At 32.0% G+C, this 26,496-nt stretch overlaps 1 protein-coding gene and 1 long non-coding RNA gene across 3 annotated transcripts in view; both read right to left on the bottom strand.

The window, feature by feature from the left end:
• The window catches only part of vg (transcription factor vestigial), a 52,553-nt gene extending 31,066 nt beyond the window's left edge, over window positions 1-21,487 (bottom strand). The window contains exons 1-3 of one of the 2 annotated variants that reach the window (XM_090107417.1): window positions 21,323-21,487; window positions 9,082-9,258; window positions 532-772 (exon numbers count right to left, since the gene is read on the bottom strand). In XM_090107417.1, the coding sequence (XP_089963543.1) occupies window positions 532-772; window positions 9,082-9,189 (349 nt within the window). In that variant the 5' untranslated portion in view covers window positions 9,190-9,258; window positions 21,323-21,487. The other variant, XM_090107418.1, reaches the window with a different exon arrangement.
• Window positions 21,488-23,826: 2,339 nt separating this feature from the next.
• On the bottom strand, window positions 23,827-24,673 carry LOC149904319 (uncharacterized). The gene is made up of 2 exons (XR_016457234.1): window positions 24,385-24,673; window positions 23,827-24,053 (listed from the first exon to the last, which is right to left on the bottom strand). It is a non-coding gene; the product is annotated as an uncharacterized LOC149904319 (long non-coding RNA).
• Window positions 24,674-26,496: the final 1,823 nt, after the last annotated feature.

Below are 26,496 nucleotides of genomic sequence, written 5' to 3'. Positions count from 1 at the left end.
TATAAGTAATAAAGACATAGAATTATTTAATAACATCGTTACACAGTACTCAAAACAACATGACATTTGAATAGCTTCTTTTTCTGCGTTTTAACTTTTATATATGAATATGAGTGAATTACGATGTAAATTATTACAACATTTATTTGAACGAAAAATACATTATGGAACATCTTATAGAAATATCTTAAACGGTTTTTGTAAACTTACTAGGAGGACTCATCCACTTTCTGTATTTGAAAATTGTGTGTATGAAATAAATATATTTTTCATTTTCATTTTCATAAACAACTTCAAATTACAATACCATTCAATAAAGGAAGTTCACTTTATCGAGTTATGTCAATACTAAGATATTCAATGGCTCCTACTCCATGACACAGCAGTTTTAGGACTTATTCAAATTGGCGACGTTGCCAAACCGTCAACAAATGAACCATAACACACTTTAAAAACGCAGAGCTCATCTTCAGTCAATAAGTAGACGTTCCTGCAACAATTTATATTTTATACAATACATGGACAGCTTACCATCAGCACTGGTCCGTCCATGCGCGGACAGGTCCTCCTCCTTAGTCCGCAAACGGGGCGAGTGGTGGGGTGCATGCGCGTGCGCATGATGTGCATGGTGCGGGACCCCATGCGCGTGGTGCGGCAACCCGTGCGCGTGCGGCGGGGAGCCGGGCGACTGCGCGCCGGACGACGCCGAGCCCGAGCTGAGCGCTGCGCCGCCCACCGCGCTGTACTCATTGCTCGCGCTTTGCACGTTCAACTAGAGAGGATAACACATTTATTGGACGTTGTAAGATGATCTTTAGACCGAACAGACGTTTTAAATCAATGTTAAAGTGAGAAATCTTATGCTATTGTGGGTAGCTAAAACTTATGCTCCCCTGGTCTGTTTGGAACAACTATTAGACAGGAATTTTTGTTCATATACCTACATTTTAATTAGCACGCAATTTCAGGCAAAGCAATCGAAGAACGAAAGAACTTTGAATCTAGAGAAGAATTTAAGATTTCCTATAACAATCTAAGAAATACATAAAGCTGTCTCTAATAGGTATAACATCAATAGGTAATCCCCAGCTACGTATAAATTTGTCATTAGGTATTGAAATTACTCTATTCTTTGCAATTACTGTAGTGTTTGCACTTTGCAACGTTTCTTGTTATAACTTATAAGATTAATATTTTGTTTTTACAATTATTCAGGCGACAACACAAACGCGATCTTTCTTATTTATAAATTACAATACTGTTTATAAATTACAAAACTGTTTATTGGGACTTGGGAGGCGGTTTGCAATTTGTAATTTCGTCGTAATGTTTATTATTCAATGAGATTAATGCAGTTGGATGCAAAAACAACAATGAGTGGAATAATCCCTGAGAACTGCGCTAATCAACGGGTAATGTAAGTACTTACTAATTCAATTAGTGAATTACAATATTGTCGTGTTCTTTTTGTTCGATGATGTTTCTCAATGTAAAGGTAAGATAATGTAATGTAGGTATTACTGGGTTGTTCTCTCGGTTTTCGTTTGACGCGTGTTTTACTATTGTGTTCAAATTCAAATTGAAAATGATTTATTGTGATTCACAGCATATTGTAAACAAACAAGTTTAATAATTATTTCTTAATACAATACATAAAAGATTAGAGTAACATAAACAGAAGCGGGAATTGAAAAAAAAATCTTACAAACAATTACCTATTTTGGAAAATCTCGAAGAGTGGAAGCTACTACAACTAATTGAACTTAACACTAATATTGATACATAATATACTGAAACTAAAAGTGTTATGATTAAAAACATGAATTGAAAGTATTTATTTTAATACATAGAACGATTTTAATCAAAGGTTTATCTTGAAGATGAACGAAATAAAATGGAGATAAAATCTTGAGCAAAACTCCAGTATTTATTAATAATTAATGCAAACAATATCACGCGTAGTAACCAGTTTAAAAATTATAGCTACTTAAATACATTTAAGGCAATGTTTTTATGAACTTGTTTTTATGCAGTTATTTATTTATCTTGGAAAAAAATTACAAACGCACATATAAATGACGCGCAATCAGCACTTAGTAGGAAAAAAATAAATACGCGTATCTACTGTCAGATTGAATTCCCACGACTTATGTAATTCATGAATTAATATTATATACGCTTAGTGGATATTGGTAATTTTTAAAAGCAATATTAATAGATAGAGCTATTAATGTACCTACACTAATATAAGATTTTGATATTCAGCAAAAACTTAAGAAAAGTGGATGTGCGTACAATAATTATATTCCTTCTTATTATTACCTACTTTTTGAAAAATCTATACAATATTATTAACGTTTTATTCGTGGAATTTATCCGTAACTACAGTAGATAGAAGTTTTTCTTTTGGTTTGAAAAATCAGCAGTTTTAGGTTAATGTGATGTTCACTGGAAATCACTGCAGAGAATTTGATTCTCGATTAGATAGATTTAGTTTTCACCAAGGTTCTTTGAGGTTTATAAAAAAAAATACTAAATTTAGGGAATAAAAGAGACCAACCCGAGAAACGATCCACACTATGTTAAATTGTATCCACATTGTATTACATTGTCAAGGAACAGTTGCGCAAGAGCAAATACAACAAAAAGTCACGGTTTCCTCAATCACATATCGATACACATTCTTGTGTCACTTGATTGCTGCTGTGATTTTAGGGTTGCCACTTGACCATAAAAACTGACAGTTAATGTAATCAGTGGATAGATATGGGGATTAAAGACTAATTTTATTAAAACCGAATTCCATTATTTTTATAAAGTTTTCTGTGATTGAAAGATACCACTTACCTGAATTTGTTCAATTATGCATGTTTTATTTTATGTGGTAGGTGTGGTTTATTTGAGTATGGACTAGGTACCTATTATATTTCACGCGTTAATCTTTATTTCTTCTATATTCTATAACGATTGACTGTAACTATTATTTTATTTATCAATAGACAAATAAAGACGCATTAGCATGCAATGCAAAAAAATAATAAAATATATTTTTGTCAACCCTACACCCAAGGACCGTCATCTTCATAAAATATTAATAAATAGTGACAAGTTAACAACTTCTTTGATTTCTCAAGAGAACCTTACCGTTGAATAAAATCAACCATTCCATGTAATTGTAGATGCAATGCAGTATTTATTTAAACATGGATAATTCATGTCGTTATGCCATTATTAGGTACATAATTATTGCAATTAACAGATATATAACATACAATTTAAAAGCTTTTATAAATAAACAATATTATTTAAATAATTATTTGCTTTTTTAGAAGGTATTGTTAAACATTGATGTAAGAATACAATTAATTTTAACCATTCTATGTGACAATATTCGGAAATTGATTTTTATTACCATAGGATTGCCATGAAAACGTTTAAAATAGTTACTGTTAATAACATATAATAAAAATACCGTTAGCATCACATGATTCAACATCACATAATGAACAAGTTAAGAATTAATAAAAAATATGCATATTAAATGAACACTTTTACAACATACAATTTATCTAATAATTAATTAATTAATTATATGACACAAGACATCTCCGTTGAATCGCCGCCACTTGTTGGCGCCAAGATCAAATTACACTAACCTGCATTTATTTTCAATCACACATATTTTAGATCTAAATTTATTGTTATTATTAATCGTAAAATTATGGTAATTATAATGCTTCATGTTGGATGTATACCTTCGAGTTATCAATTAGGAACTAAGAACAAAATAATAATGAAAATTTTAACAGGATTACAGGACTATCGGCTCCCTAGTAGGTAGATATAGTTTATTTGTTCTAACTTCAAGTAAGTAAGTAAAAAATAATTTGGAAAATCCAAAAGTGCACGCCTCATAATTTTTTTTTAATAAATATTTATTAATTATTATTTTTGTTTATTTAATAACAATTAAACCACATCGAATCAGACCCTGAAAAATGAAAGGGTTCTATTCCTGAGCATACTCAAGCGTAAGAGAGAAAAAAAGACTCGATTAGTAAAGTATTTCGGTCGCTATCGTGTTAACAAGAAAAAGGATCCGCACATACAGACACACGGACGTCCAAGACAGAACTTTTTTAAACTGTTTTTTAACTAGTTTAAATAACAAAACTGACATCAAAAATATCATGAACGTTAAAAATAGTGTTTTTTCTTAATATTTGTGTGTATGTATTATCTTACAAGTGCAATGTATGATACATAAAGACATTTTAAGTTTGAAAAATCAGATGTTTTGCGCGAAGTGACAGTAGTACCCACCTCAACGCTTCGCTTGTGAGGCGTGCAATTAAAAATCTAAACAATTTTATAGTTTAATAATTGCAAAACCCAACAGGTTTTCACATGGTTTTCATATGATTATGAAAATTACCAATGGGTAGAGTTCATGAGGAAATATTATACCTACCTAAGGAAAATTATTAACTTTTCTCCAAGATTACCGAAGTTCCTAATTAGATTACGAGCAAAACCATAGCGGGTAGTTAGTAGTTAGTACAGCAATAAAACTAATACATATTTACTAGCGCTAGCAGCTGGCCGGTTATCGCCAGATCTCGGTATCAAATATCACAGTTTTAATGAGCTGTTATCTTTATGTCTCAAAGGTGCGACCCCGCTCACCTAGTTTTCACTTTCTTGTAGTTATTCGATATAATGATAATATTCAAGTATTTACGTTTTTAACGTGATGATAATATAGTTTTTAAATTGTTGGTTAATCTCGTAACATGTAAAAGATGGTCCTCGATAAATGGGCTATCTAACACCGAGATAATTTGTCAAATCGTACCAATAGTTCCTGAGATTAGCGCGTTCAAACAAACAATCAAACTCTTCAGCTTTATAATATTAGTCAGGATAGATAACAATAGTAGGTAACTTGTATTGAGATTGTTTAAATTAGTATTTATTTTTCATTGCACCCAGAACAGCCTGGTTGCATCATGCAATCATGCATGCTTGACAAGCTATTAAGTCTAAACAATACCTATACTATAAAATCTGTACAATAGGTACCTACATAACAACTATTATTACGTACGCAATTTGTGAATTAGTTTTAATAGCCAGTTTTTATAAAATTGAATTTATTTAAGTAGGAAGGTATGTATACCTACATATGAAAAAAAGCAAAACAAGGAAAATTGAAAGTTGTATTTTATTTAGATTGAATGTTCAAATTTCAAAACACGTTAACTAACAAGTTTATATTCGTCCATTAATTCGGTTTAATTGCTCCTAGCACACTACTAGGCCCTAATAATAAAATAAAATATACATACTACACATTCATATCATTTATCTTATTTAAAATTGATCAAGATAAAAATTGTAACATTATCACTTCAATCTCCGTAATTTAATTAGGGCTCAACATACTTTGTATAAAATCATAAAATGGTCTATTTTAACGTAACATAGATTTATTAAACAGTTCTTGTACACGAATTAGTGATGTATCACATATGCAAATTATTATGCAAATATAGAAATTGTTTGCGCGTTTACATGTGCTATTTAACGTTTTGTCTCGCAGACTATCAATACATTTTAACACATAGTTTCACACGATCAGTATATCACGGTCGGAATTCGCGTGTTTTAGTATGAAGGTATAAATTTCTTAATTGTTTCCACTACGCGCGATATAACACTTGGTAATGTAACGGTATTTACGGAATTTGGTTAAACGTTAATAAAATATGCTGATCGATTAAGATGTTTCTGTGTGTTGGTTATATTTGTAACGAAATATCGACAAGTGTGATAACATGTTGTTGACAAATATTTCCAGTTATTTGAGTAAAGAAAAGATGTAATCAACTGCATCAGATGTAATTTGCGAACATTCTTCAGTCATAATTGGACGCTTTTTCATTGATCAGGCATTTCTTTTCAGTTAAGTTTCCTGACTTTGGTCACAGAATATACTTAACAGAAATGTCTTTGGCATTTCCATACTTTAACATGGACCAACATTTAAACTTTTGAACTAAGTATATACCTAATCTTTTAGGTTTATACTTAGTTCAAAAGTTTTTATGGTAAATCTAGATTTCTCAAATTTAAAACTTGAAGACACATGGACAATAAGGTTCAATAAGAGAAGATAGGACAAAATAGATTATAGTAACAATATACACTGAGAAAATTTTGCTTTAGCAAAGTACCAATTTAGCACGGTTAAAAATTATTCTGCTGCATTCAATCAAGACATATTTAAAATGTGCATTAAAGCTTTGCTAGTATTATACAAGCAAGTATTGCTAAATATTCTTAGCTATTATTAAAAAAGTACTTATTTATTTCAAAATTAACGACTCGGTCAATATTACCTTTACCGAATTAGGTTCAAAATAGACAAGCTTACGTTATTATTTAATGATAAGTAAGTTATTTATTTTTAGACTTAACTATAGTTGGCTACTATTTACACAGAGTTCGGTTAAAAATAAACAAGCTTACATTATCATTGAATGACAAGTAAATCATTTAAATTTAGACATAATATTATTTGGCTAAAATTAAATCACTTGCTATGAAGCATATAACCGTGTTTCTTACTTAAAAACAAACAAGTAACTTATCTATTGGTACATAAGCATAGCTCGGCAATTAAAACAATGGAGCGAATACTATTTTTGACCGAGTAACTTGATAAAAATTAAACAAGGAATTGGCTGCGTAGCCTGCAAAGTCGGCCATTTCTATCAAATCATAGTCGAGTAACGAACGTGTCTGTTGAAGCGCCGCCTCAGCACCTACAAGGCAGATTCAAATTTACATTAAAAACAATAATTTTTCATCATCATTTTGAATTTTAATCAAACTATTATAGAAGAACAAGATGCAGAAGACAAACTATTATGGCTCAAAAACTCCTCTGAGCCATGGACAGCCGTAGAACTAAAGTGGCAAGAAACTACAGAGACGAGGCTCATTGCTGCAAAAGAGTTAACCATAGCTCCAATACCTCAATACAATGAATATGCTGCTCTTAAAAAACCCAAAGGATATCTTCTGGTGAGTTAAGTTTTTTAGAATTTTTTGTCTGCTTTAGTTTAATTACTTTTGTATACTTACTTACGTTTTTTTTTATTTGTTTACAGCTAGAAAAAGATATGAAAAGCAAAGGACAATATACCGAAATCACTGAAAGCTTCCCCACAATCAAACCAAAAATAAATTTGAATTAGTAAGTTACTTCTGATCAAGCATCATATTGTCATATACCTATTACTTTAATATGTAAATTACATAAGGTAGGTACGATATAGTTCCGATATGATATCTGCATATCTACACATCAAATTTGTAACGAGGTTCAACCAGAATATTTTATAATAGAAAACGAACAATATGTAAAGAGCTTATTGTAGGTACTTAAATTTTTTTTGGTGCAAAAAATGTTTAAGTTTTAGCATTTATGATCATTTTCCCGAAGACGAATGTGAATTATGTTTCAATGAGAATAAATTCAAATGTTTAAAAAAAATGACGGATTTACTTGTTGGGTTGTAATAAAATTATTAGATCAAAAAGATTACTTATTCTCCTAGCTTATTCTATGGTTTTTGCCTAAACTTTTGACTTATCAAATACATTTATAAGTACAATTTAGGTGTATTAACTTGCTTAAATTACCTACCATAATGGTTGTTTGTTTTTATGTAAACAAACCTAAACCACTTTCATTAGAGAACAAACTCCAACATCGCGAAATAAAATCAGCTGTTCCGTAGATTTTGGCAGAGTAGATAATTCTACTTTTGTATATGAAACAGCTGATATTTTTTTTACGATGTTGGATTTGGTCCTATACCTAATTAAAGTTGTTCAGGTTTAGTCTGGAGTCATTCCTTAAAAGTTTGCTCATGATTTATATTTCACCCTGTTATTGTGAAAATTAAAACACAGAACTCCAGTATCGTTTCTTGACATTGTGAATTGTGTACTATTTTTAAAAGTAGTAGTATTTAAGTGTAAGTAGTAGATAATATGTTACTTGAAATGATTGTATCATGTACTGAATAAAGCTAATTTCATTAATGTGCATAATTTTCTTTCAGTTTCTTCTAAGTTTTTGGTGTGTCGGCAAAATTAGTGTTGTTTTCCTACATGAACGTTTCATTGGCTTTTTTTCCGACATGCCAAAATTTTTCCCACTGCATTAATAATGGTAGAAATGACAACATATCGAACTAGATAAATATTTTCAGTATGAGCTGACCTCACATTGTATACAGGGTGTAACAGAAAGGGGGTACACATCTAAGCAGGGCGTGATGTACTGATGAAACTGAACAGTACATCACGCCCTGTTCGGATGTGTATATCCCCTTACACCTTGTATAGGTTTTACGAACATTCACAGGTCAGCTTATACTGAAAATATATAGCTTAATATGTGTCGTTTGAATTATTACTTGCAACCAAGTATTTTAGCTATGGTTACCTAATAAACCCGCCTAAGAATTCAAAGTAACTTGGCTAAATATACCAATCTTAATTGACTAGAAATAACAGAGTATATTTAGTTATAGTTACCCAATGAACACGATTGACAGTACCCAGTAACTTGGCTACGTATACAAATTTTTTATTGAGTAGAAGTAACAAAGTAGATTGGCTGTCCCTACCCAATAAATATGATTAACATTATTGTGTTACTTAGCTAGTTTTACAAAGCAACATATTTGAAATCACTGAATTACTTTGCTAAAAACAACAGAGCACGTTGGGTATTCTTAAAAGAGTAACACGATTGACTATAGTAAATAGGTTTGTTAAGTTTACTGAGTGAATAGGTTAAAAGCAACAAACCCTTAATACGTATTTTTGACCACCTTAGTAGGCTTATATTACCAACATACGTTAACAAAGTTGACTTGTATAATTTTAGCAACAAACTTTGCAGGCTCCCTCCGGATCAAGTTACTCGGTTGTAAATAGCAGCAACTTGATTATTTATAGCCGTTACGTTTTCTCAGTGTATGACGTAGTTAAGTAACTCACCCGATCGTACTGAAAGTGCGGCGCGTGGTGGAAGGATCTGGCGGCGCCGCGGCCGTACAGGTAGGGGTAGTAGGCTCCGTACATCACCTCGGGGCAGCTCACCGCCATCCCGGCCGCCGCGCGCGCCCCATGCCCCCCGCCCTACCGCGCACCGCACCGCTCGTGCCCGCCTGGACGCTGTGGACGAGACGCGGATAAGTCCTATTGAAGTAAACATACCTAAGGCACATAAGGAGGCATATAAGGAGGACCTATTGAAGTAAACATACCTAAGGCAAGGTTGTAGACAGATTCATAGTTCGTAATTCGTATGTACACTGTGTTAAATTGGAAACCAAACCTTGATTTATTCAATGAGGCTTCTTCTAATAGCAGTTTTGATTCTTTATATTTTTAGCACAGAGAAGAGCCGGCAACAAAATCTAAACTTGGTTTATTAAAATCATGTGCATTTTACTTTATTATTAATAGGTATAATTTAATTAGTAAGTTGGTAGGTAGGTACACGCTGAAATACCATGACATGATAATGATGATAAGGAGAACAGATAAGAGAAAATAATTGCAAGAAGTGGGGTTCCATTCACAATTGACCATTTTAATATACCTACTAGGTACACTTTTTATCATTTTTAAATTAAGTAATAACACGATTTTCACAACATACCAGATGCATAGGTATATGTATAGTACCTAGATAGTTAATAGATCTACACATGTCGTAAAATTAAAATGTTTGAGCTCTCTCAAAATAACGGTGTTTTCATAATGTTTATAGCTATTTATACGATACGAAGAGACAAATAAACTCACTAGAGAATAAATGGATAAAATAGGGAAATAGGTCCGAAATAGGTTAAGTGGGAACTTCCTGTAAAATTGGATTTTACCTATGTAGGTAAAATATAAGTAATAAACCTGCCTATATATAGACAGGTTTATTACTTCGTATACCTAAATTACAAAAGCAAATTTGCTCAAGTGATAAATTTATTTGTATATGGGTATTTAAGGTAGGTAAGAAATAAAAAATATACCTAGGCTATTAGGAAGCAGTAATGAAATTTTCTGATTTCAATATTGATTCAATAGTTAATTTTTTTTTTTGTTACAAATGAACCAAGATATTTTACACTTCATAATATTAGCATGTATACTTTGATTTTAGTAGTACTAGAGCTTTTTATTAATACATATATCATAATGTTAGTCCTTTTCATTGAGAATATAATAGGAAACCGGGTAGGAAATCAAAAGCAGAAGGATCTTTCATTATATGTACCTAATTATTTGTAGAATTGAATGGGCTGGAATTTTATCATTTCAGTCATCATCTCGATACAAAAGATTGGGAGCGCCGTTCATTAAATGCGTTGAAAACCGTGTCAACTTTACATTACTTTAAAACCGATTAAAAGGCATAAGGTATGTTTCAATTTATATATTCCGATCAGTTAATAAATGGGACTAATAAATAATAATTAGGGATGTAACGATACCGATACCGATACCGATATATCGGCCGATATATCGGCAAGCCGATATATCGGTATCGCCGATAATAAATCAACCGATACCGATATTTTTTTATTAAATTCTTTCTTTTCTTTTATGTTTTTGCATTGTATTCATTCATATTGTTTTATTTCTGTTTCTGTAATAGTGTTAAGGAAGAGCGGAACCTCCTGACACAAGCATTTTATTTGCTTACTAGGAGTGTTCCAATCACAAATTTGTTTATGTAAAGGAAATAAATAAATAATTTTGAATTTTTTTAATTTTTAACGTGATAACGTTTTTAAAATCGTTTTAGTCGGGTGACATGTTTATAAACTTGTGTCACACCAAAACCTCACGAGCGCGATCGCAGGTATAACGAGAGAGAGACGGACCGATCTCCCGTTTCATCTCGAGCGCTGCCACTGCATTATGTTATCACGTAAACATCTCGATCGTAAACCTACTTTACAAACAACCAATTTTTTTGATATCAAATAATTCAAAAATCCGCGCCCAATGAACGATGCGGGAGGCCGCCCGCGCGTGCGCACTTTGTTTTCTGAAAAAACTCTACCAATACCGCCGTCCTTTAACTAAAAAGCCGTTAACCCTCAAATGGTCAATTTTCAGTTTTAAATGTAGGGTGATAGAGTTCAGAATTCTCTATCTTTCTGTCTAAGAATCATTTCTCTAGCTTTAATAGTTTTAAATATATGAAAATATTGTAAGCCGTTAAGTAACACAATTTTCAGCGATTCCATAACTTGAAAGCGTCTAACCAACACTACTTCGCTAAATTTCCTTTAAAGTACCTTAACCGCCAAATTTAATAATTATTTTTTAGCTTTTTACTTGACTAAAAGTACGTTATCAGATAATACTTGACTATAGGGACGCAAAAGGACTATAACTGCTTTATGATATGCTTTCATATAACGATTCCAATGGAAATCCTTACCTTATTTGCAGTTAATCGCCCTTAACGCTTTTTTAGTTAAGTAATTTTATTTAGGAAAAATTCTAATAACACTTTTTTGCTTAGCTACAAAGCAGCTAACTCTCATTTTTTAGCTAAAAGGCAGTTATCCGATTCTGGTGATGCATCAGTTTTGGAGATGAGAGTGATGATGAAATAATGTCGCTCCCAAGCAGAGTACCGATTGTTTTTTTCTTCTTTTACAAGACGTATTGTTTCTGATCAGGTTTACTAAGTTTTAAACAATCTAGCAGCTAAATTACGGAAAATATAACAAGTCAAAGTTACGAAAATTTGGTAGATAATGGTTACGACAATGCGAACTTTCAATCGTACTTCTCTGTTTAGACTCTGATTTGTCTCTGTAACCGAGAAAGAGAAGAAAGACAGTCTGTACTATTTAATTTTTAAAACTATTTAACTATTAATTAAATAAATAGTACTAGAGATGGTGATACAAAAATTGTTAGGAGTACACTACCTTTGACCCGCTGAAGGGGAGTCCATTTTGCAACGATTGCTATTTTTTCTTATCTTTATATGTATTAGATTATTAAGATTTGTATTTTTTACATTGTAGCAAATAAAAAGTTTTCTACCTCCTGCTATTTTCCACATATTCTGGTATATTATATTTTCATTTTATCTGAATTTGGATGAAAGAGTCTTCTAATCATTTGATAAGCGGTTCTACATTATTTATTAAGAGCATCCCACATGTAAGAGCTTGAAGCCCTATTGAAACCAGGGTGTATTTTTTCAAAAACCTTGTGCACAAGTCTTAATTTTTTTTTCAGGAAACGATTTATGTTTACATTGTTTGTGGTTCTATATGTACTCACATATCCGTGACTCGTATGATGGCTTCGCAGAAGAATATTTATAAAATAACGTTAAAATTGCAATTCTAAATGACTATACGGTTCCAAAAAAGAAAAGCGAGATTTATCTCAATCTTAACCCCTTAATGAGCCACTGTAATGAAATAAACGTGAACATGACGAGAAATAAAGGTTAATTTTATCGAAAACTCAAAAGAGTCATTTAGTAAAAGAGTTTAAAATACTTGTTACTCACAATAAGACGCTAAAACCATTAATTTAGATAGTGTTTAAATCCTTAATACTTAAACCTAAAAGCTTTTGATCCTTTTCCTTTCCATTGGTTGACCTAGAGGATGTAATTCCCGAGAGCAAAGCCTCAGACAGCAGCAAATTTTTAACATTAGTAAGATTAAAATTTAGTACAACTATATAGAATCATAGTACAAAAGCATCCAAAAGCCCTTAAACGCTGATTATAAAGTTTTTGAAATTTAAATTAAAACGAAAGTTATAGCTTAAAAGTAGTTATAGTAGTATAGTAAAATGAAAATAAAAATACTAAATTACTTAGCTAAAAAGTCGCTATGGTATGTGAACGGCCGTCTTGTCCAGTAAATAGTTAAAATTTTCAGATTATATGCTGAACTAAACGAGAAAAAGTGAATTTAAAAATAAATTATAACAGTTTCTGGGTAAAAACTAATATTTATATATAATATAATTAAATGTCGATCGATGTATCTCACAATAATTATTGTAAGTGTCATAATTTTTAAGAAATAACGATTTCCGTGTTTTTTGCCATTTACTCGAAACTCACTTCGTGGGCTTAACGGCTTTCTAGTTAAAGGACGGCAGAATAGTAAACTTTTATTAGGTAATGATTGTATGTCTATTACTTAAAGTTTAACTGACTTCGTAAAATAATAATACTAAAATAAATGGTTTTGTTGTTTTTTGATTTGGCATTTTTATTTAAAAGAATACGATTAACAGTTGTCTCTGTTAAATGTTGGTAACTTTTTATGCATAATTCACTATTTATTTTTCTACCAAGCCATCGATATCGGTATCGGTATCGGTATCGCCGATACATTACTACAAATATCGGTATCGGTATCGTATCGGCAAAATCATGTATCGTTACATCCCTAATAATAATGAAACTTTTGAAGAGAATATAAATTTGTTTTATTCTGTAGATATTTTGTCTATTCATCAAAAGCGCTTGTTAACGAAATCTAGTTGAATATTCCCCATATACCTAGGTAATAAATACTCGCGCAAATTATAAAATAAAACGAGGCAATTATAGTTGATAAACAAGCACAAATTATATAAAAGAAGGTCCGCCCGGTAGTTATAAAGTTCGACCCTCTAATTCTACCCACGGGCGCCGTATTACGACCTCTTATCTTATTCCCAGTCAGTTTACGCCGTGAATTGAACTGACTGGCAAATTCACATAATAACAGTCAGTTCAATTCACGGCTTAATCTGTCTGGAAATAAGTTGCAATAATACGGCCCCAGTCCAGTGCTTCACAGCATGCATCGCGATGTTAACATACGGTCTACAAATCTGTGTTTAATTATTGATACGACTATTAAGAAAGGCATACTTATTATAGGTTACCTACATCCAATTAACCAACTTCAAAAAATGGATGAGTGTTTGATGAGACTTCTTAATTCGACCGCAGACCGTGTAGGATATCAATATTGGTATTTGGTAGGTATATAACATATTATGTTTTATCTAAGTATATGTGTTATTCCTAATTATTGGAAATGGTATCAACTATCAAGGTAATAGAAAAACAGGATCCAAAATTTTTTACCTAGGTAGGCTAAAAGGTTACAATAAAATTAAGGCGAAGTCGGTGTTTAATATAAAATCTTTTATTTGTTAAAAATAATTTATTAAAGTCAATATTTATTTTGGGTCTTTATAAAGCTTTATGGAAGGTTTTATGGTCATGCGTGTTTTTGAGTTGACTCATAAAATTTTAATACGCACTTATATTATGGTTGACACTAAATTTTGTGCAACCGAAAACAATCAAAGTCGTGAGATATAATGCACTTAACATTTTATGAGACTGATCTTCGAAAATATATTTTCACGATTCGACAATTTATGGCATCAATTTCCGGTTGAATGATTTGCATTGATGTGATTATAAATGATCATTAAATACCTATATAGTATATTATACGATACACATACGACATCTATATAATTGTTATACTTTTCATAGTTAGCTCTAAATATTGTCTACAAAATTAAAAAGGAATTACATCCAATTATACCTACGTTTCAGAAACCCGCGTCAATAATATCCAGCACTGTCGTATTAGGTATGTATTTAAACACGATTATTATCTAGTTTTGTATTCAGCCGTCAAAATCCGTTGCGTAGTTTTAAAGATTTAAGCATATACCTACATAGGGACATAGGGATATAGGGACAGAGAAAGCGACTTTGTTTTATATTATGTGGTGATTATTGTGTGTAGGTACCTATATATTAATTATAAGGTAAAGTTTTATTGTAATCAAACTACTCATTTTCAGCTCTAAGCATTTTCATAACTTCATTGAATTAATAATTGACTGAAAATTCATTACATTTTCTTACCTAAGTATATTATATTTACCTACTATTGAGGTAACTATTGTTATTGATATTATTACGAAACGATATCATAATATTACCTATGTTCGAAAACGTTAAATACATTTTCACCGATTACAATTCATCGTATTATCATGAAAATATATATTTTCAGGAAACTTTAATACATACATAGGTACATATTATGTACAATAAAAATAATATAACAAATTATTATATAACAATAAAAATATGTACTGATGCACTACCATTTTAAACTAAAAATTTATAGTTTCAATATGTTTATTTAATTCCCACAAGGGTGCAGTAAATAAGGTTTTAGTATAGGCTTGTGACTTGGAAGCGAGTTATTTAAACTGGTTCCAGTCGAAGCAAGTCATCGCGGTACAAACGGACAGTGTTGACAAACAGTAGCTTGTTACATGTATTAGTTGCTAATGATCGAAGCAGATTTAGGGGGGATACTCTAACGAACCAAACGAAACGAACTACCTATTAAATATGTACCTAGTATTATAAATCTAGACACTAGTATAGTCATACTTACTATAGCTAGCTACTATAGGTAGCTTGTTAATTTTTTTTCTTATTTTTGAGTATTTTAAGCTGCTCCTGCAGGGTGGCCGGGTGGCAATCTACATATACTAATATTATAAAGCTCAAATCAAATCAAATCATTTATTTGCAATCAAACATGGTTACAACACAACAAACAACTTACATAATATAATAAGTATATTATGTGGTACCTACATTTATTGTCACATTTGGAACAATGTCTCCTATCCTAGGAAAAAAACCTGTGATATAGGAGACAATCATCCGTCCTTTGTTACAATTAACATAAGAATTAATTACTAAGGGTGAAACCGCGGGGTGCAGCTAGTAAAGATATATAGGTTTAAATTAAAAACATACCTATTTAAATAATTATGTAAACATACAGGTATTCGTATTGATACCGCATTTCAACATGTAGGTATTCTGTATCTAGGGACATCTGTTGACTGTTCTATGTTGTTTTTATTTTATTCCTTGTAATAAACATAACTATTATCTCGTAGAAATAATGAAGATGTTAATTGTAAACGATTTTGCAATACAAATGCCGGTTTTCTTACTATGATACCTAGTCATATCGTATTCATGTCCAAGTAGTGTTTTCAATGTAATTAGATGTAACTATTGAGTGGGTAGTCAGTTTTTTGGAACCCATTCGTCCATAATTATTACATTTGTAACTTCTAATAAATATGTAGTAGGTACGAAAGTACATAGGAACTTATGGGTTTTTAAGAGAGCAGGAATCTGTTTCCATTTAATAGTAGGTCCTACCAAGTAGGTAATATCTACCAATGAAAAAATAATTATACTTATCTTAATTTTTGGAAAAAAAGGGCAATACCTAAATAGGGAAGAATAGGTACGGTAGGTAGGTAGGTACCTATGTATATACAAAGTAAAACCAACAATACTTAAAATGATACTAGGTATTTCAAATTTTTTTTAGGTACTAGCTTTCCACCCGCAGCTTCGCCCGCGCAGTCAAAGAAAAACACGCATAGTTCCCGTTCCCGTGGGATTTCCGGGATAAAAGTAGCCTATGTCCTTTCTCGGGTATCAAAATATCTCTATACCAAATTTCATGCAAATTGGTTCAGTAGTTAAGGCGTGATTGAGTAACAGACAGACAGAATTACTTTCGCATTTATAATATTCGTATGGATGAACATTTCGATTTGCATCTAAATTATGTTTATACCTAAAAGGTACCTTAGATATGAACTGTATTATAAACTCTTTTTCCTTGCTAATTCGTAGAAGTACTAATGAATAATCAATAGGAGAACATACCTATCTATCTAAACAACTATTTTTTTAGATTGTAGGTACAGGTTACATTACATAAGACATGCGACAAAAATATAATCAGGCTTCATTCATTCATTGTTTGTTTGTATATTTTACCGCGATTATAGATTACTAATTACTATAATTATGTGTAATTTTTGTCACATAGTACCTACTTACTCTACGTGTGCCTGCCGTGTCAAATTACAAAAAAATCTAAATATTTTTAAATAATTTGGAAAATCCAAAAGTGCACGCCTCATAATTTTTTTGAAATAATTATTTATTAATTACTATTTTTGTTTATTTAATAACAATTAAACCACATCGAATCAGACCCTGAAAAATGAAAGGGTTCTATTCCTGAGCATACTCAAGCGTAAGAGAAAAATAATTTGGAAAATCCAAAAGTGCACGCCTCATAATTTTTTTTTAATAAATATTTATTAATTATTATTTTTGTTTATTTAATAACAATTAAACCACATCGAATCAGACCCTGAAAACCGAAAGGGTTCTATTCCTGAGCATACTCAAGCGTAAGAGAAAAAAAAAGACTCGATTAGTAAAGTATTTCGGTCGCTATCGTGTTAACAAGAAAAAGGATCCGCACATACAGACACACGGACGTCCAAGACAGAACTTTTTTAAACTGTTTTTTAACTAGTTTAAATAACAAAAATGACATCAAAAATATCATGAACGTTAAAAATAGTGTTTTTTCTTAATATGTGTGTGTATGTATTATCTTACAAGTGCAATGTATGATACATAAAGACATTTTAAGTTTGAAAAATCAGATGTTTTGCGCGAAGTGTCAGTAGTACCCACCTCAACGCTTCGCTTATGAGGCGTGCAATATTACTAAGTATAGAGTACCTACAGTACCTACCTAGCATTACTGCATTACATAGTAATAGGTACCTACTCTTAAGATTAAGTTTACAATAATTCTAAAATTATTAAAATTAATTGTACCATATTGGCGTTAAATTTTAAAACAATAGGTATACCTATACCTTCTTATTAAACACGTAGGCACAATATAGGAATACACCCAACGTGCCATAACAATAATAATTTACATGTGGATTTTCATTAATTAAACTGTAGGAAAGTTAACTGAAGTTACCTTCTCTCCATTATTCAACTTTATGAAGTTACACATACAATCATTAGTGTATTAAGATAAGTTTATACAATTAGAACCTGGATTTGAAACAAAGATAAGATTTTCAATAATAATTTATTTTTTTATCAAATAAAATAGAATCGAATTGAGAACTTCGTCCTTTTTGGCTGAGAAGACTTTAAGCAAAGAAAACTTTAAACTACATTTTATAGAACTGATTTAACAGTATAGATTACCTACCTATGATTAATTTTATCATAAAATAGCGGAAGAATCGACGCGCACCTTAGATATTATCTAGTATTGTGATATTTTTTATAAGTATGTATTAATTATTAAAATAATGTGATGGTAGGTACATAGGTAGGTACTCAAAACACTACATTAATTTCAAAATTTTTTAATGTTCTGTGATTGTGATTATTTAATGCTACAGAAATTCTTTAATCTAGTCAATGAAATTCGTTATTTAATGCTACAGAAATTCTTTAATCTAGTCAATGAAATTCGTCTTTCCTTCCTCTGTAGGTAGGTACTCCGTACTCTGTAGGTAGGTACTATTAACTATTAGGTATATGGTATAACATAGAATACCTAATATAATTAATAATTTAAATACATATTTAGTACTTTGCTTCTCATGTACGTACCTACCTAGGTAGGTACCTAATTAGTAATTACTAATTATTCTTTAATTAGCACTCAATAAATTGTTACGATTTTACGCAGTTCTCGCTATTTATGTTGTATTATGTACCTAAGTATCTCTGTACCAAATTTCGTACTGGGGTCCGGGGTCGTATTGTGACTTAACCATCCATGGTTTTTGCAATCATAATATGAATTTGACTGTCAAATCAATTCACGGCGTAGGCGTAGGTAGATATTTAATCTGTTTGGAAATAAGAGGTCATAGTACGGCCCCAGATGAGATCAGCCATTTGTGCGTTGAAAAGCAACAAGCAGCCATACACCTACCTGTTTATGATACCTATTTATTGCAATTAAAAAAGTTTTGATTTCTTATTAATATGTATAAAAAATAAGTAGGGAAGTACCTATCACTATATATAAATAATAATACCTACCTATTTTTAAACCATATGCATGCTCGTTATAAAAGTAATCACCTTTATGCGAAAAATAATGCAATAGAAATATCAAAATAATTTGGAAAATCCAAAAGTGCACGCCTCATAATTTTTTTTTAATAAATATTTATTAATTATTATTTTTGTTTATTTAATAACAATTAAACCACATCGAATCAGACCCTGAAAAATGAAAGGGTTCTATTCCTGAGCAACTTTTTTAAACTGTTTTTTAACTAGTTTAAATAACAAAAATGACATCAAAAATATCATGAACGTTAAAAATAGTGTTTTTTCTTAATATGTGTGTGTATGTATTATCTTACAAGTGCAATGTATGATACATAAAGACATTTTAAGTTTGAAAAATCAGATGTTTTGCGCGAGATATCCAGATTTGAGATATCCAGATTGATATAGATCATATCCTAATCTATAGAAACGACACTTGGTTATTTGAAATAGATCTATAACACTAGACTGTTAAGGAAGTCACTGACCTTTTTTGTTGGAAATAATTGCTATAGGTAATTTATTTAATTAATAATGCCCTTTACGTCAAGTCATTAAGAGCCCGATGTTGTAGTTTCCACGTTTCTGGAATTGAATTGATTACTGTTACAATTTTAGATTAATCCTTAGTATAAAATGGATAGGTAGGTACCTATTACAAAGTAAGAAACTGTGTTTGTTTGTCCTTTTTTTAGTTCGTAACGGAGTGAAAAGGCTTTGAGGCTTATAATACCTATTATCTATTTGGACCTTTGCACAGCTGCAGCGCGACGGCAAATCATCGCAGTTGTAGGCAGCTCCTCGAGTTCTTTTACCACGCGAGCGAAGCCGCGGGCGGAAAGGTAGTATGTATCTACATACCGATATATTATGTCCCTAATGAAAACTCTTCTTTTAACGGATAGTTAAGAACTTATAAAAAAAAACGGAGCCAAAGCTTTCCCGGTCCCTAACCAGATTCATCAATTATCCCGCCTAGGTCCGGTAGTTAGGTAGGTACCTACCTATGACTCTTGTAGGTTGATACAAGTATAAAAGTATCATCTAGGTACCTACCTACGAATGACTAGGTAAATATGTACATGAATAATAGAACCTAATCGTTTCAATCAATCAATACACATTCATCAACCTATATAGTAAAAGCAGAGCAGATAGGTTACTTAGGGCCGATTTTTCAATGCTTGGTTAAAACTTATCCGTCCATTAAAATATTACACAATAATAAATGTCACGTAGATAAACTGTCAAATACGGGCAATTAGAAATTTAGACTACGTTTTTAAAATGTTAGTTTTATCGATTCGACGAATAAGTTTTAACCAAGGATTGAAAAATCAGCCCTTACATACCTACCTAGAGGTAGGTATTAGAATTATTTAAGTATATGTACCTATTATGATTTTCAATTTTGTATCTATCTCTATTTTATTTACCTATATCTATAAATCGAATATCATTTTAAACGTTACTACAATATAAATACAGAGAACAACATCAAAAGTTTTTAGTCACTTGATTGGGTAGGTACCTATTTTAAAAATAGAAAATACCTATGATACAAATTTAAAATTAATGGACACGTACTACTATTATTACCATAATAATAATGATTAGGTATAGGTTAGCCTTTACTATCGTAAAATTATTGCTTTGTTACCGCTTCTTTCAGTACCTGAATTGATTTGAAAGATATTCCAAATCTATAGGTTATAATATATGTAGGTATTTACCTAACATTTCAAATTTAGGTATATGTAATCATAAATTTGGGATTTTAAGTGTAAACTGTAAAGGTACCTAGGTACCTACTACCTAATCAACTTTTTGTTAACAAAAACAATTCAAGTTTACATGAATAACACAAAATCATTTTTATTTATTTATAGATAGGTTACCTAAGCTTTCTGTGAATCACGTATGTTGCAAGTAGGCGCCAAACTTGGTAAAACCCAGACCAATCAATAAAAAAGAATTCCGAGTTCCAACAGCTGTCTTTTTTTTTAGTTTATTTACGTAGGTATACAATTTGTTAGAGAAGTATAAAATATTTGAATGTCGTTAAACCTCTGCACAAGACTTACCGATACCTGTTCATACAACTTATAAATTCCGATAAGAATCCGATAGGCGCTGATTTATATTTTCGGCATGTTATTATTCACGGCCGATAGGATCTCGAGCGGGCCGCTAATAGCGACTCGCACGTGTAATTACCTTCGTATCTGTGTAACGGTCACTCAGTATCACAAGTATCACTCACTACACTGCACTGGGGTCAGCGGTCAACGGTCGGAGGGCACTGTAACACGCGCGGTGTCGGTCGGCTCGCGAAGCACGGAGCATTCACGCGAAGAATGCGTTCAAGGCGGCGCGCCGCGCGATACTGGCGCGGCGGGGCGAGGCGGCGAGGCGGCGGCGCGCATTGGCCGGCCCGGCCCACCGCTCGCCCCGCCCCGCGCCCTCCCTGCCCCCCGCGCACCTCGCCCCGCACCCCTCTCGATAACATCGCGCGCTTTTTGTCGCGCGTTTATCGGACCTCTGCCGCCGTTTGATGACGGATAGTATAATTGGCCATTTGCGTCTAAATGTAATAAATTTCGAATTGCCCTCAATGAAAGACGATTGTGACGCTGGATAATGTTTTATGAATGCTGTCATGGATGTATTGACTTTTATATTCTTGAACAATACAGCTATGAGGCGTATGCCGACTTTATGGTTTTAGAATTGTTCTTTTTTTTTCGTAGGTAGGTATGTAGGTACCTAAGATTTACAAAGGTTATTAATTTTTAATACGGTGGATCTTATCTTTGCAATTTATACATATATATAGTTAAGCACTGTGTAGTTTTTCTTATGACGTTAATAATAGTTACCTACAACAACTATAAGATCCTACTGTACCTAAATACCTAGGTAGGTATAGGTACCTAGGTAATAATTAATCCAGTCAATTTGAAATTATTATTTTTTAGCTTTTGGTATCTAGATACCTATTTAACATCTTCAAACTCCGGCTCGTGGTACGAATAATTTAAATAGATCAGGCGCGGTCCCAGCCTCATATTTTGGGGGGGTCACGCGGCTGGAAAGGTATGCATCCTCCCCCCCCCCCCAATCGTACTCGCTAAATATCGTATTCAATAGAAGTGATAAGCAAAAACTTGAGAAAATTTCTATACGTTTTTTTACTTATTTTTAAATTTACAAAGGAAAACCGGCCAAGTGCGAGTCGGAAGCCGTTAGCTGCAAATTTCGACATTTGCAAGGGATTAAAAACAGTTTTAAACGGAACTTTAGATGTGCGTGTGACTCCGATTCGCAATTAGCCAGTTTTTTTGTATATTGTACCTACAGTATAATTTTTTTTTCTATTTTATCGAGTACGATTTTGGGGGGGGGTCATGTCCCCCGTGACCACCCCCCTGGGACCGCGCCTGAAATAGATAGGTAGATAGTTGTATATTCAGGATTTTTCGAAATAGAAAAAACTAAAAATCATGGTCTATAAATAATAACGACATATATTTTTAGCAGTATTTTATTATAATTACTGGTCAACTTACAAGAATTATCACCTTTATACGACATACAATTTTAACTGGTAGAGAATGATAGTTTTAAATAACGCTTGATAACTTTTGGCTACAAAGCTTGGATATTAACCGATATACATCATTAACATCCTTTGTAAATAGAGGAAAGTTGTGTTTTGCATCTACAGATGCTGTTTACCAAATATTGTAAGTTACTCAGATCTTCTTTTTAAACGCGTTGCTTCGACGGGTCAACTTCAAGCCAAAAACACCAAATAAAAACTGTTTATATAGCAGTATTTTTTTTCTGGGTCGTAATCCTCAGTAGGTAATTTTACCCTTGATAGGCACGGCACATATATTTCTTTTTACTTCATTTTTTGGAAAGCTGAAATACGTAAAACAAAAAAATATTACCTAGGTTAAAAGTATAAATTTCAATGTTTTTTACATTGAAATTTATACTTTTAACCTAGGTAATATTTTTTTAGAACAAACCACAATATGTGAGTGCAATACCGATGTCGTGTGTGTTTCATTAGGTACTACCTAATATAAAAAAATTTAAAATGGTGTTCTAACCTCGTAACGCCCAGGCTATTTTTACCAAACATTGGCTTGCAGCCCAAGTACCTTTTAAAAGGTTCACATGGTACGGACCCGGAGGTGATGAAATCTAAAAAAAGTGCCTTATTATTTCCGTATGAGCGTGGGATTTTTTCTGCATATAAATGTATGTCAGTGGAAGGTTTTGAGACACTAAATAACCCCAAATTCGTTATTCTTTATTTAGGCATATGGGCTTTAATGTATTACAAAACCCGATTTCGCAAAATTCGTATTTTTTAAATTATTGATTAGCGGTAGACAATATAGGGTTTATTTTATATTACAAAAAACAATGAACATAAATATTTGGATTAATACATGTCTTCCAAAATTTTAATGACCAAAAAGATATCTCACACTAACAATCTGAGAAAAAAATATCAATTTTTGAACAATATGATCATTATTTTCTGTACTTATTATTTTTAAAGGCTAGTTTATCACGTGTTTTAGGATTTCTATCAGAAGAAATCCACTTCCAACAGATGACAGAAGCAAAAATTAGCAAGTTTCTAAATTGGACCCAAAAACACTATATAATAGCAACCCATATACCTTTTAAAATCAGAATGATAGTAGGTAAATTGATATATTTCTATAGAAATTTTAAATAATTTCGCAAATAAGAGTTGGTTTTTAATAAAAAAATATTATTTTCAGATTCTTCAGAACTGGAAGAGCTTTCTTGGTTTTGGTTTATATGTTGTAATCCTCATCTCCAAATAGTTCATACTCTTCTATATCTGACTGATTTAATACTTCTAAAGCTTCTTCGATTTGCTCATCTCTCATTGGGTTACCTGAAAAGGATAGGTACTAAAATATTCTGTAACAGACTAAATAATTTACTTTATATTATGAAGGAGAAAACGGTCTAAATCATAAGTTTCAAAGGCAAATCAAATTGATTAGTGGTTTATTCCCTTATACCTTTTAAAATCCAATAAAATGTTAATACTCTTATACCTTCTAAAAGGTATCCAGATTTTACGAGGTTATTTTACACGCATATTCTTTATTTTCGCGTAAATCTAAATGTAATTATAATATTTACTTATTTGTCAACAAGCAGAGTAAGATACTCTCAGTTAAAAACCTACGATTGCATCAATAATCATGGATTGAACTTACCACGTCCTCTAGTCAGTCAAGATGGCCAGACTTTTCGCCGGAAATTACATATATTTTATTTTTCTATTGGCACTATTGCTTAACCATAGACAAAAACATACTTTCCAGTAGCCGGATAAAAAACAGTAATTAGATTTGGCGCGTAATTTAAAATGTTACGGCGTTTTCAAATCAGATACTGTCAGATACCTTTAAAAAGGTACCGTGGGCGTTTATGTCATAAAGTTGGATAACAGCTTGGGCCGGTACCACTATCGAGCTGCATGCCTTTTAATAGGTATCTGGGCGTTACGAGGCTAAATGTTCATCATAATATTGTTTAGCAATATATTATCGTCGCTATCCGTAAAAACGGGGCGGATGCCATGCCACATTCCGGGGCGGATGCCTGACCAACTCAGCCACTCGTGACCCGCCAGAGCAATCGAATTTATTCTATTCTTTTCAGTTTTATGTGTCTGAAGGGACACACCACGCGCCATCTATTGAGATGATTAACAGCCATTTCAACCAATATGAAGCACTTTTCAGTGAATACAATATTGTAACGATGGAACACGACCTTTTTTGTTGAATTTATATTTTTGGTTTTATGGCATTCAAATGCTTTATAAATATAAATTTATAAAGAATAGAAAAAATTCGATCACGAGGCGGGACTCGAACCAAAAATATAAATTCAGGTACCTATCTAAGTATCTATTACAAACACAGAACAGTAAAAACAAATAGAAGTGTGAAGTGGGCGTGGCCCACGTGTCACAAGTAAGGTAAGATCACCTAACTTGCTCTCAGTTGTGCGCAGAAAAATATTCGAGTCGGTTGTCAGCTGTCAAACCTTTTTTCCATATTTATTCATTAAATAGGACGTGTTGTTCAGTATTAGAGTGCAAAAATGATAGCAGATGAAATAATATCAGCAATGGAGGCATTTCATACCATCGGTAAGTCTTATTTTTATTTATTTTACATATATTTTATGTTATAACTTCGCTTGTCGTAATTTGTCAAAATTGTACACAAATATCTAGTCAAAATGAACCTTAACCCATAAGAAATTAGTACTATTATAGATTGAACAGCAAACAAGACTTTCTAGAATATTATTGCAATAAACAAACGAATGTCGGTTTAGTGATGCTTGTGGCGCATATCGACAGTATCGATACTTTAGAAAAGAAAAACATTATAAATATTAAATTTTATTTTATTTTTCCTTAGCTTTCATTTGTCCAATTTATTTTATAGATTTCCCAAAGAGGCTTATTTAAAAGAGAAATGGATAAATGCAACGTGACGAGTTAACTGGATGTCGAACAGCACTAAGCAGTCTAACAAAGGCCACCGATACATCAAACCTACAGTAGTTCAAGATTTAAAATAATGCATATTTTCTGTTTGTATTTTGTAAATATAGATCTATACTATTCTATTCCGTTTTTTATTTAATAATAATAATATAAAAGACGTACTTAGTAGTAATAAACATACTCCAAATGTGACGCATTATACTATACTCATATAATAGAAAGAAAAAAAAATGCACAAAAAAATATTTATTTGTGAATTATCGATAACAAGGCTGACATCCCTTAGAGCATAGCATCAGATAAATATCAACTTAATGTCATTAATGTTGAGTGACACAAATTTCAACCTTATCTCTATGTGTTGAGGTTCAAAGTTATATATATCGAAAACTAACGCCCTCTGTTGTGGAGTAGCTGAATGTTTTCGAATTTGGAATTTCTGAGCAATGAGAAACAAAACAGCTAAAATACCTAGGGATGTTATACTAAAATAAACCGTAACATCGTGCGTTAGGGTACATATTGAAATGCTGAATTTATAACCTAAGTCAGTTTCTACTCAAATTAATCTGTCCAATCAAAGACATAGTTTACTTGTAGTGTAATGTATAACTATCGGTTTAAATGTGTGGGTTTGGCGACACTGGTTTTCATACTAATATGACATTATAGCACTTCTATATGTTTTTACTGTTCTGTGATTACAAACCATTGTGGTCACCCACAGAAAGAGACAAAAAACAACACTGACGTCATTCAAGGTTATATTTTCTTGTGACAAGTTAATGGTCATAGTGCAATC

The sequence above is a fragment of the Colias eurytheme genome, chromosome 11 (genome assembly GCF_061535395.1).
Source record: "Colias eurytheme isolate Ceu_HAF_F1 chromosome 11, ilColEury1 Martin Lab GWU primary, whole genome shotgun sequence".
Classification (NCBI taxonomy): Eukaryota; Metazoa; Arthropoda; class Insecta; order Lepidoptera; family Pieridae; genus Colias; species Colias eurytheme.
This window is presented reverse-complemented; position numbering and strand designations above follow the sequence as displayed.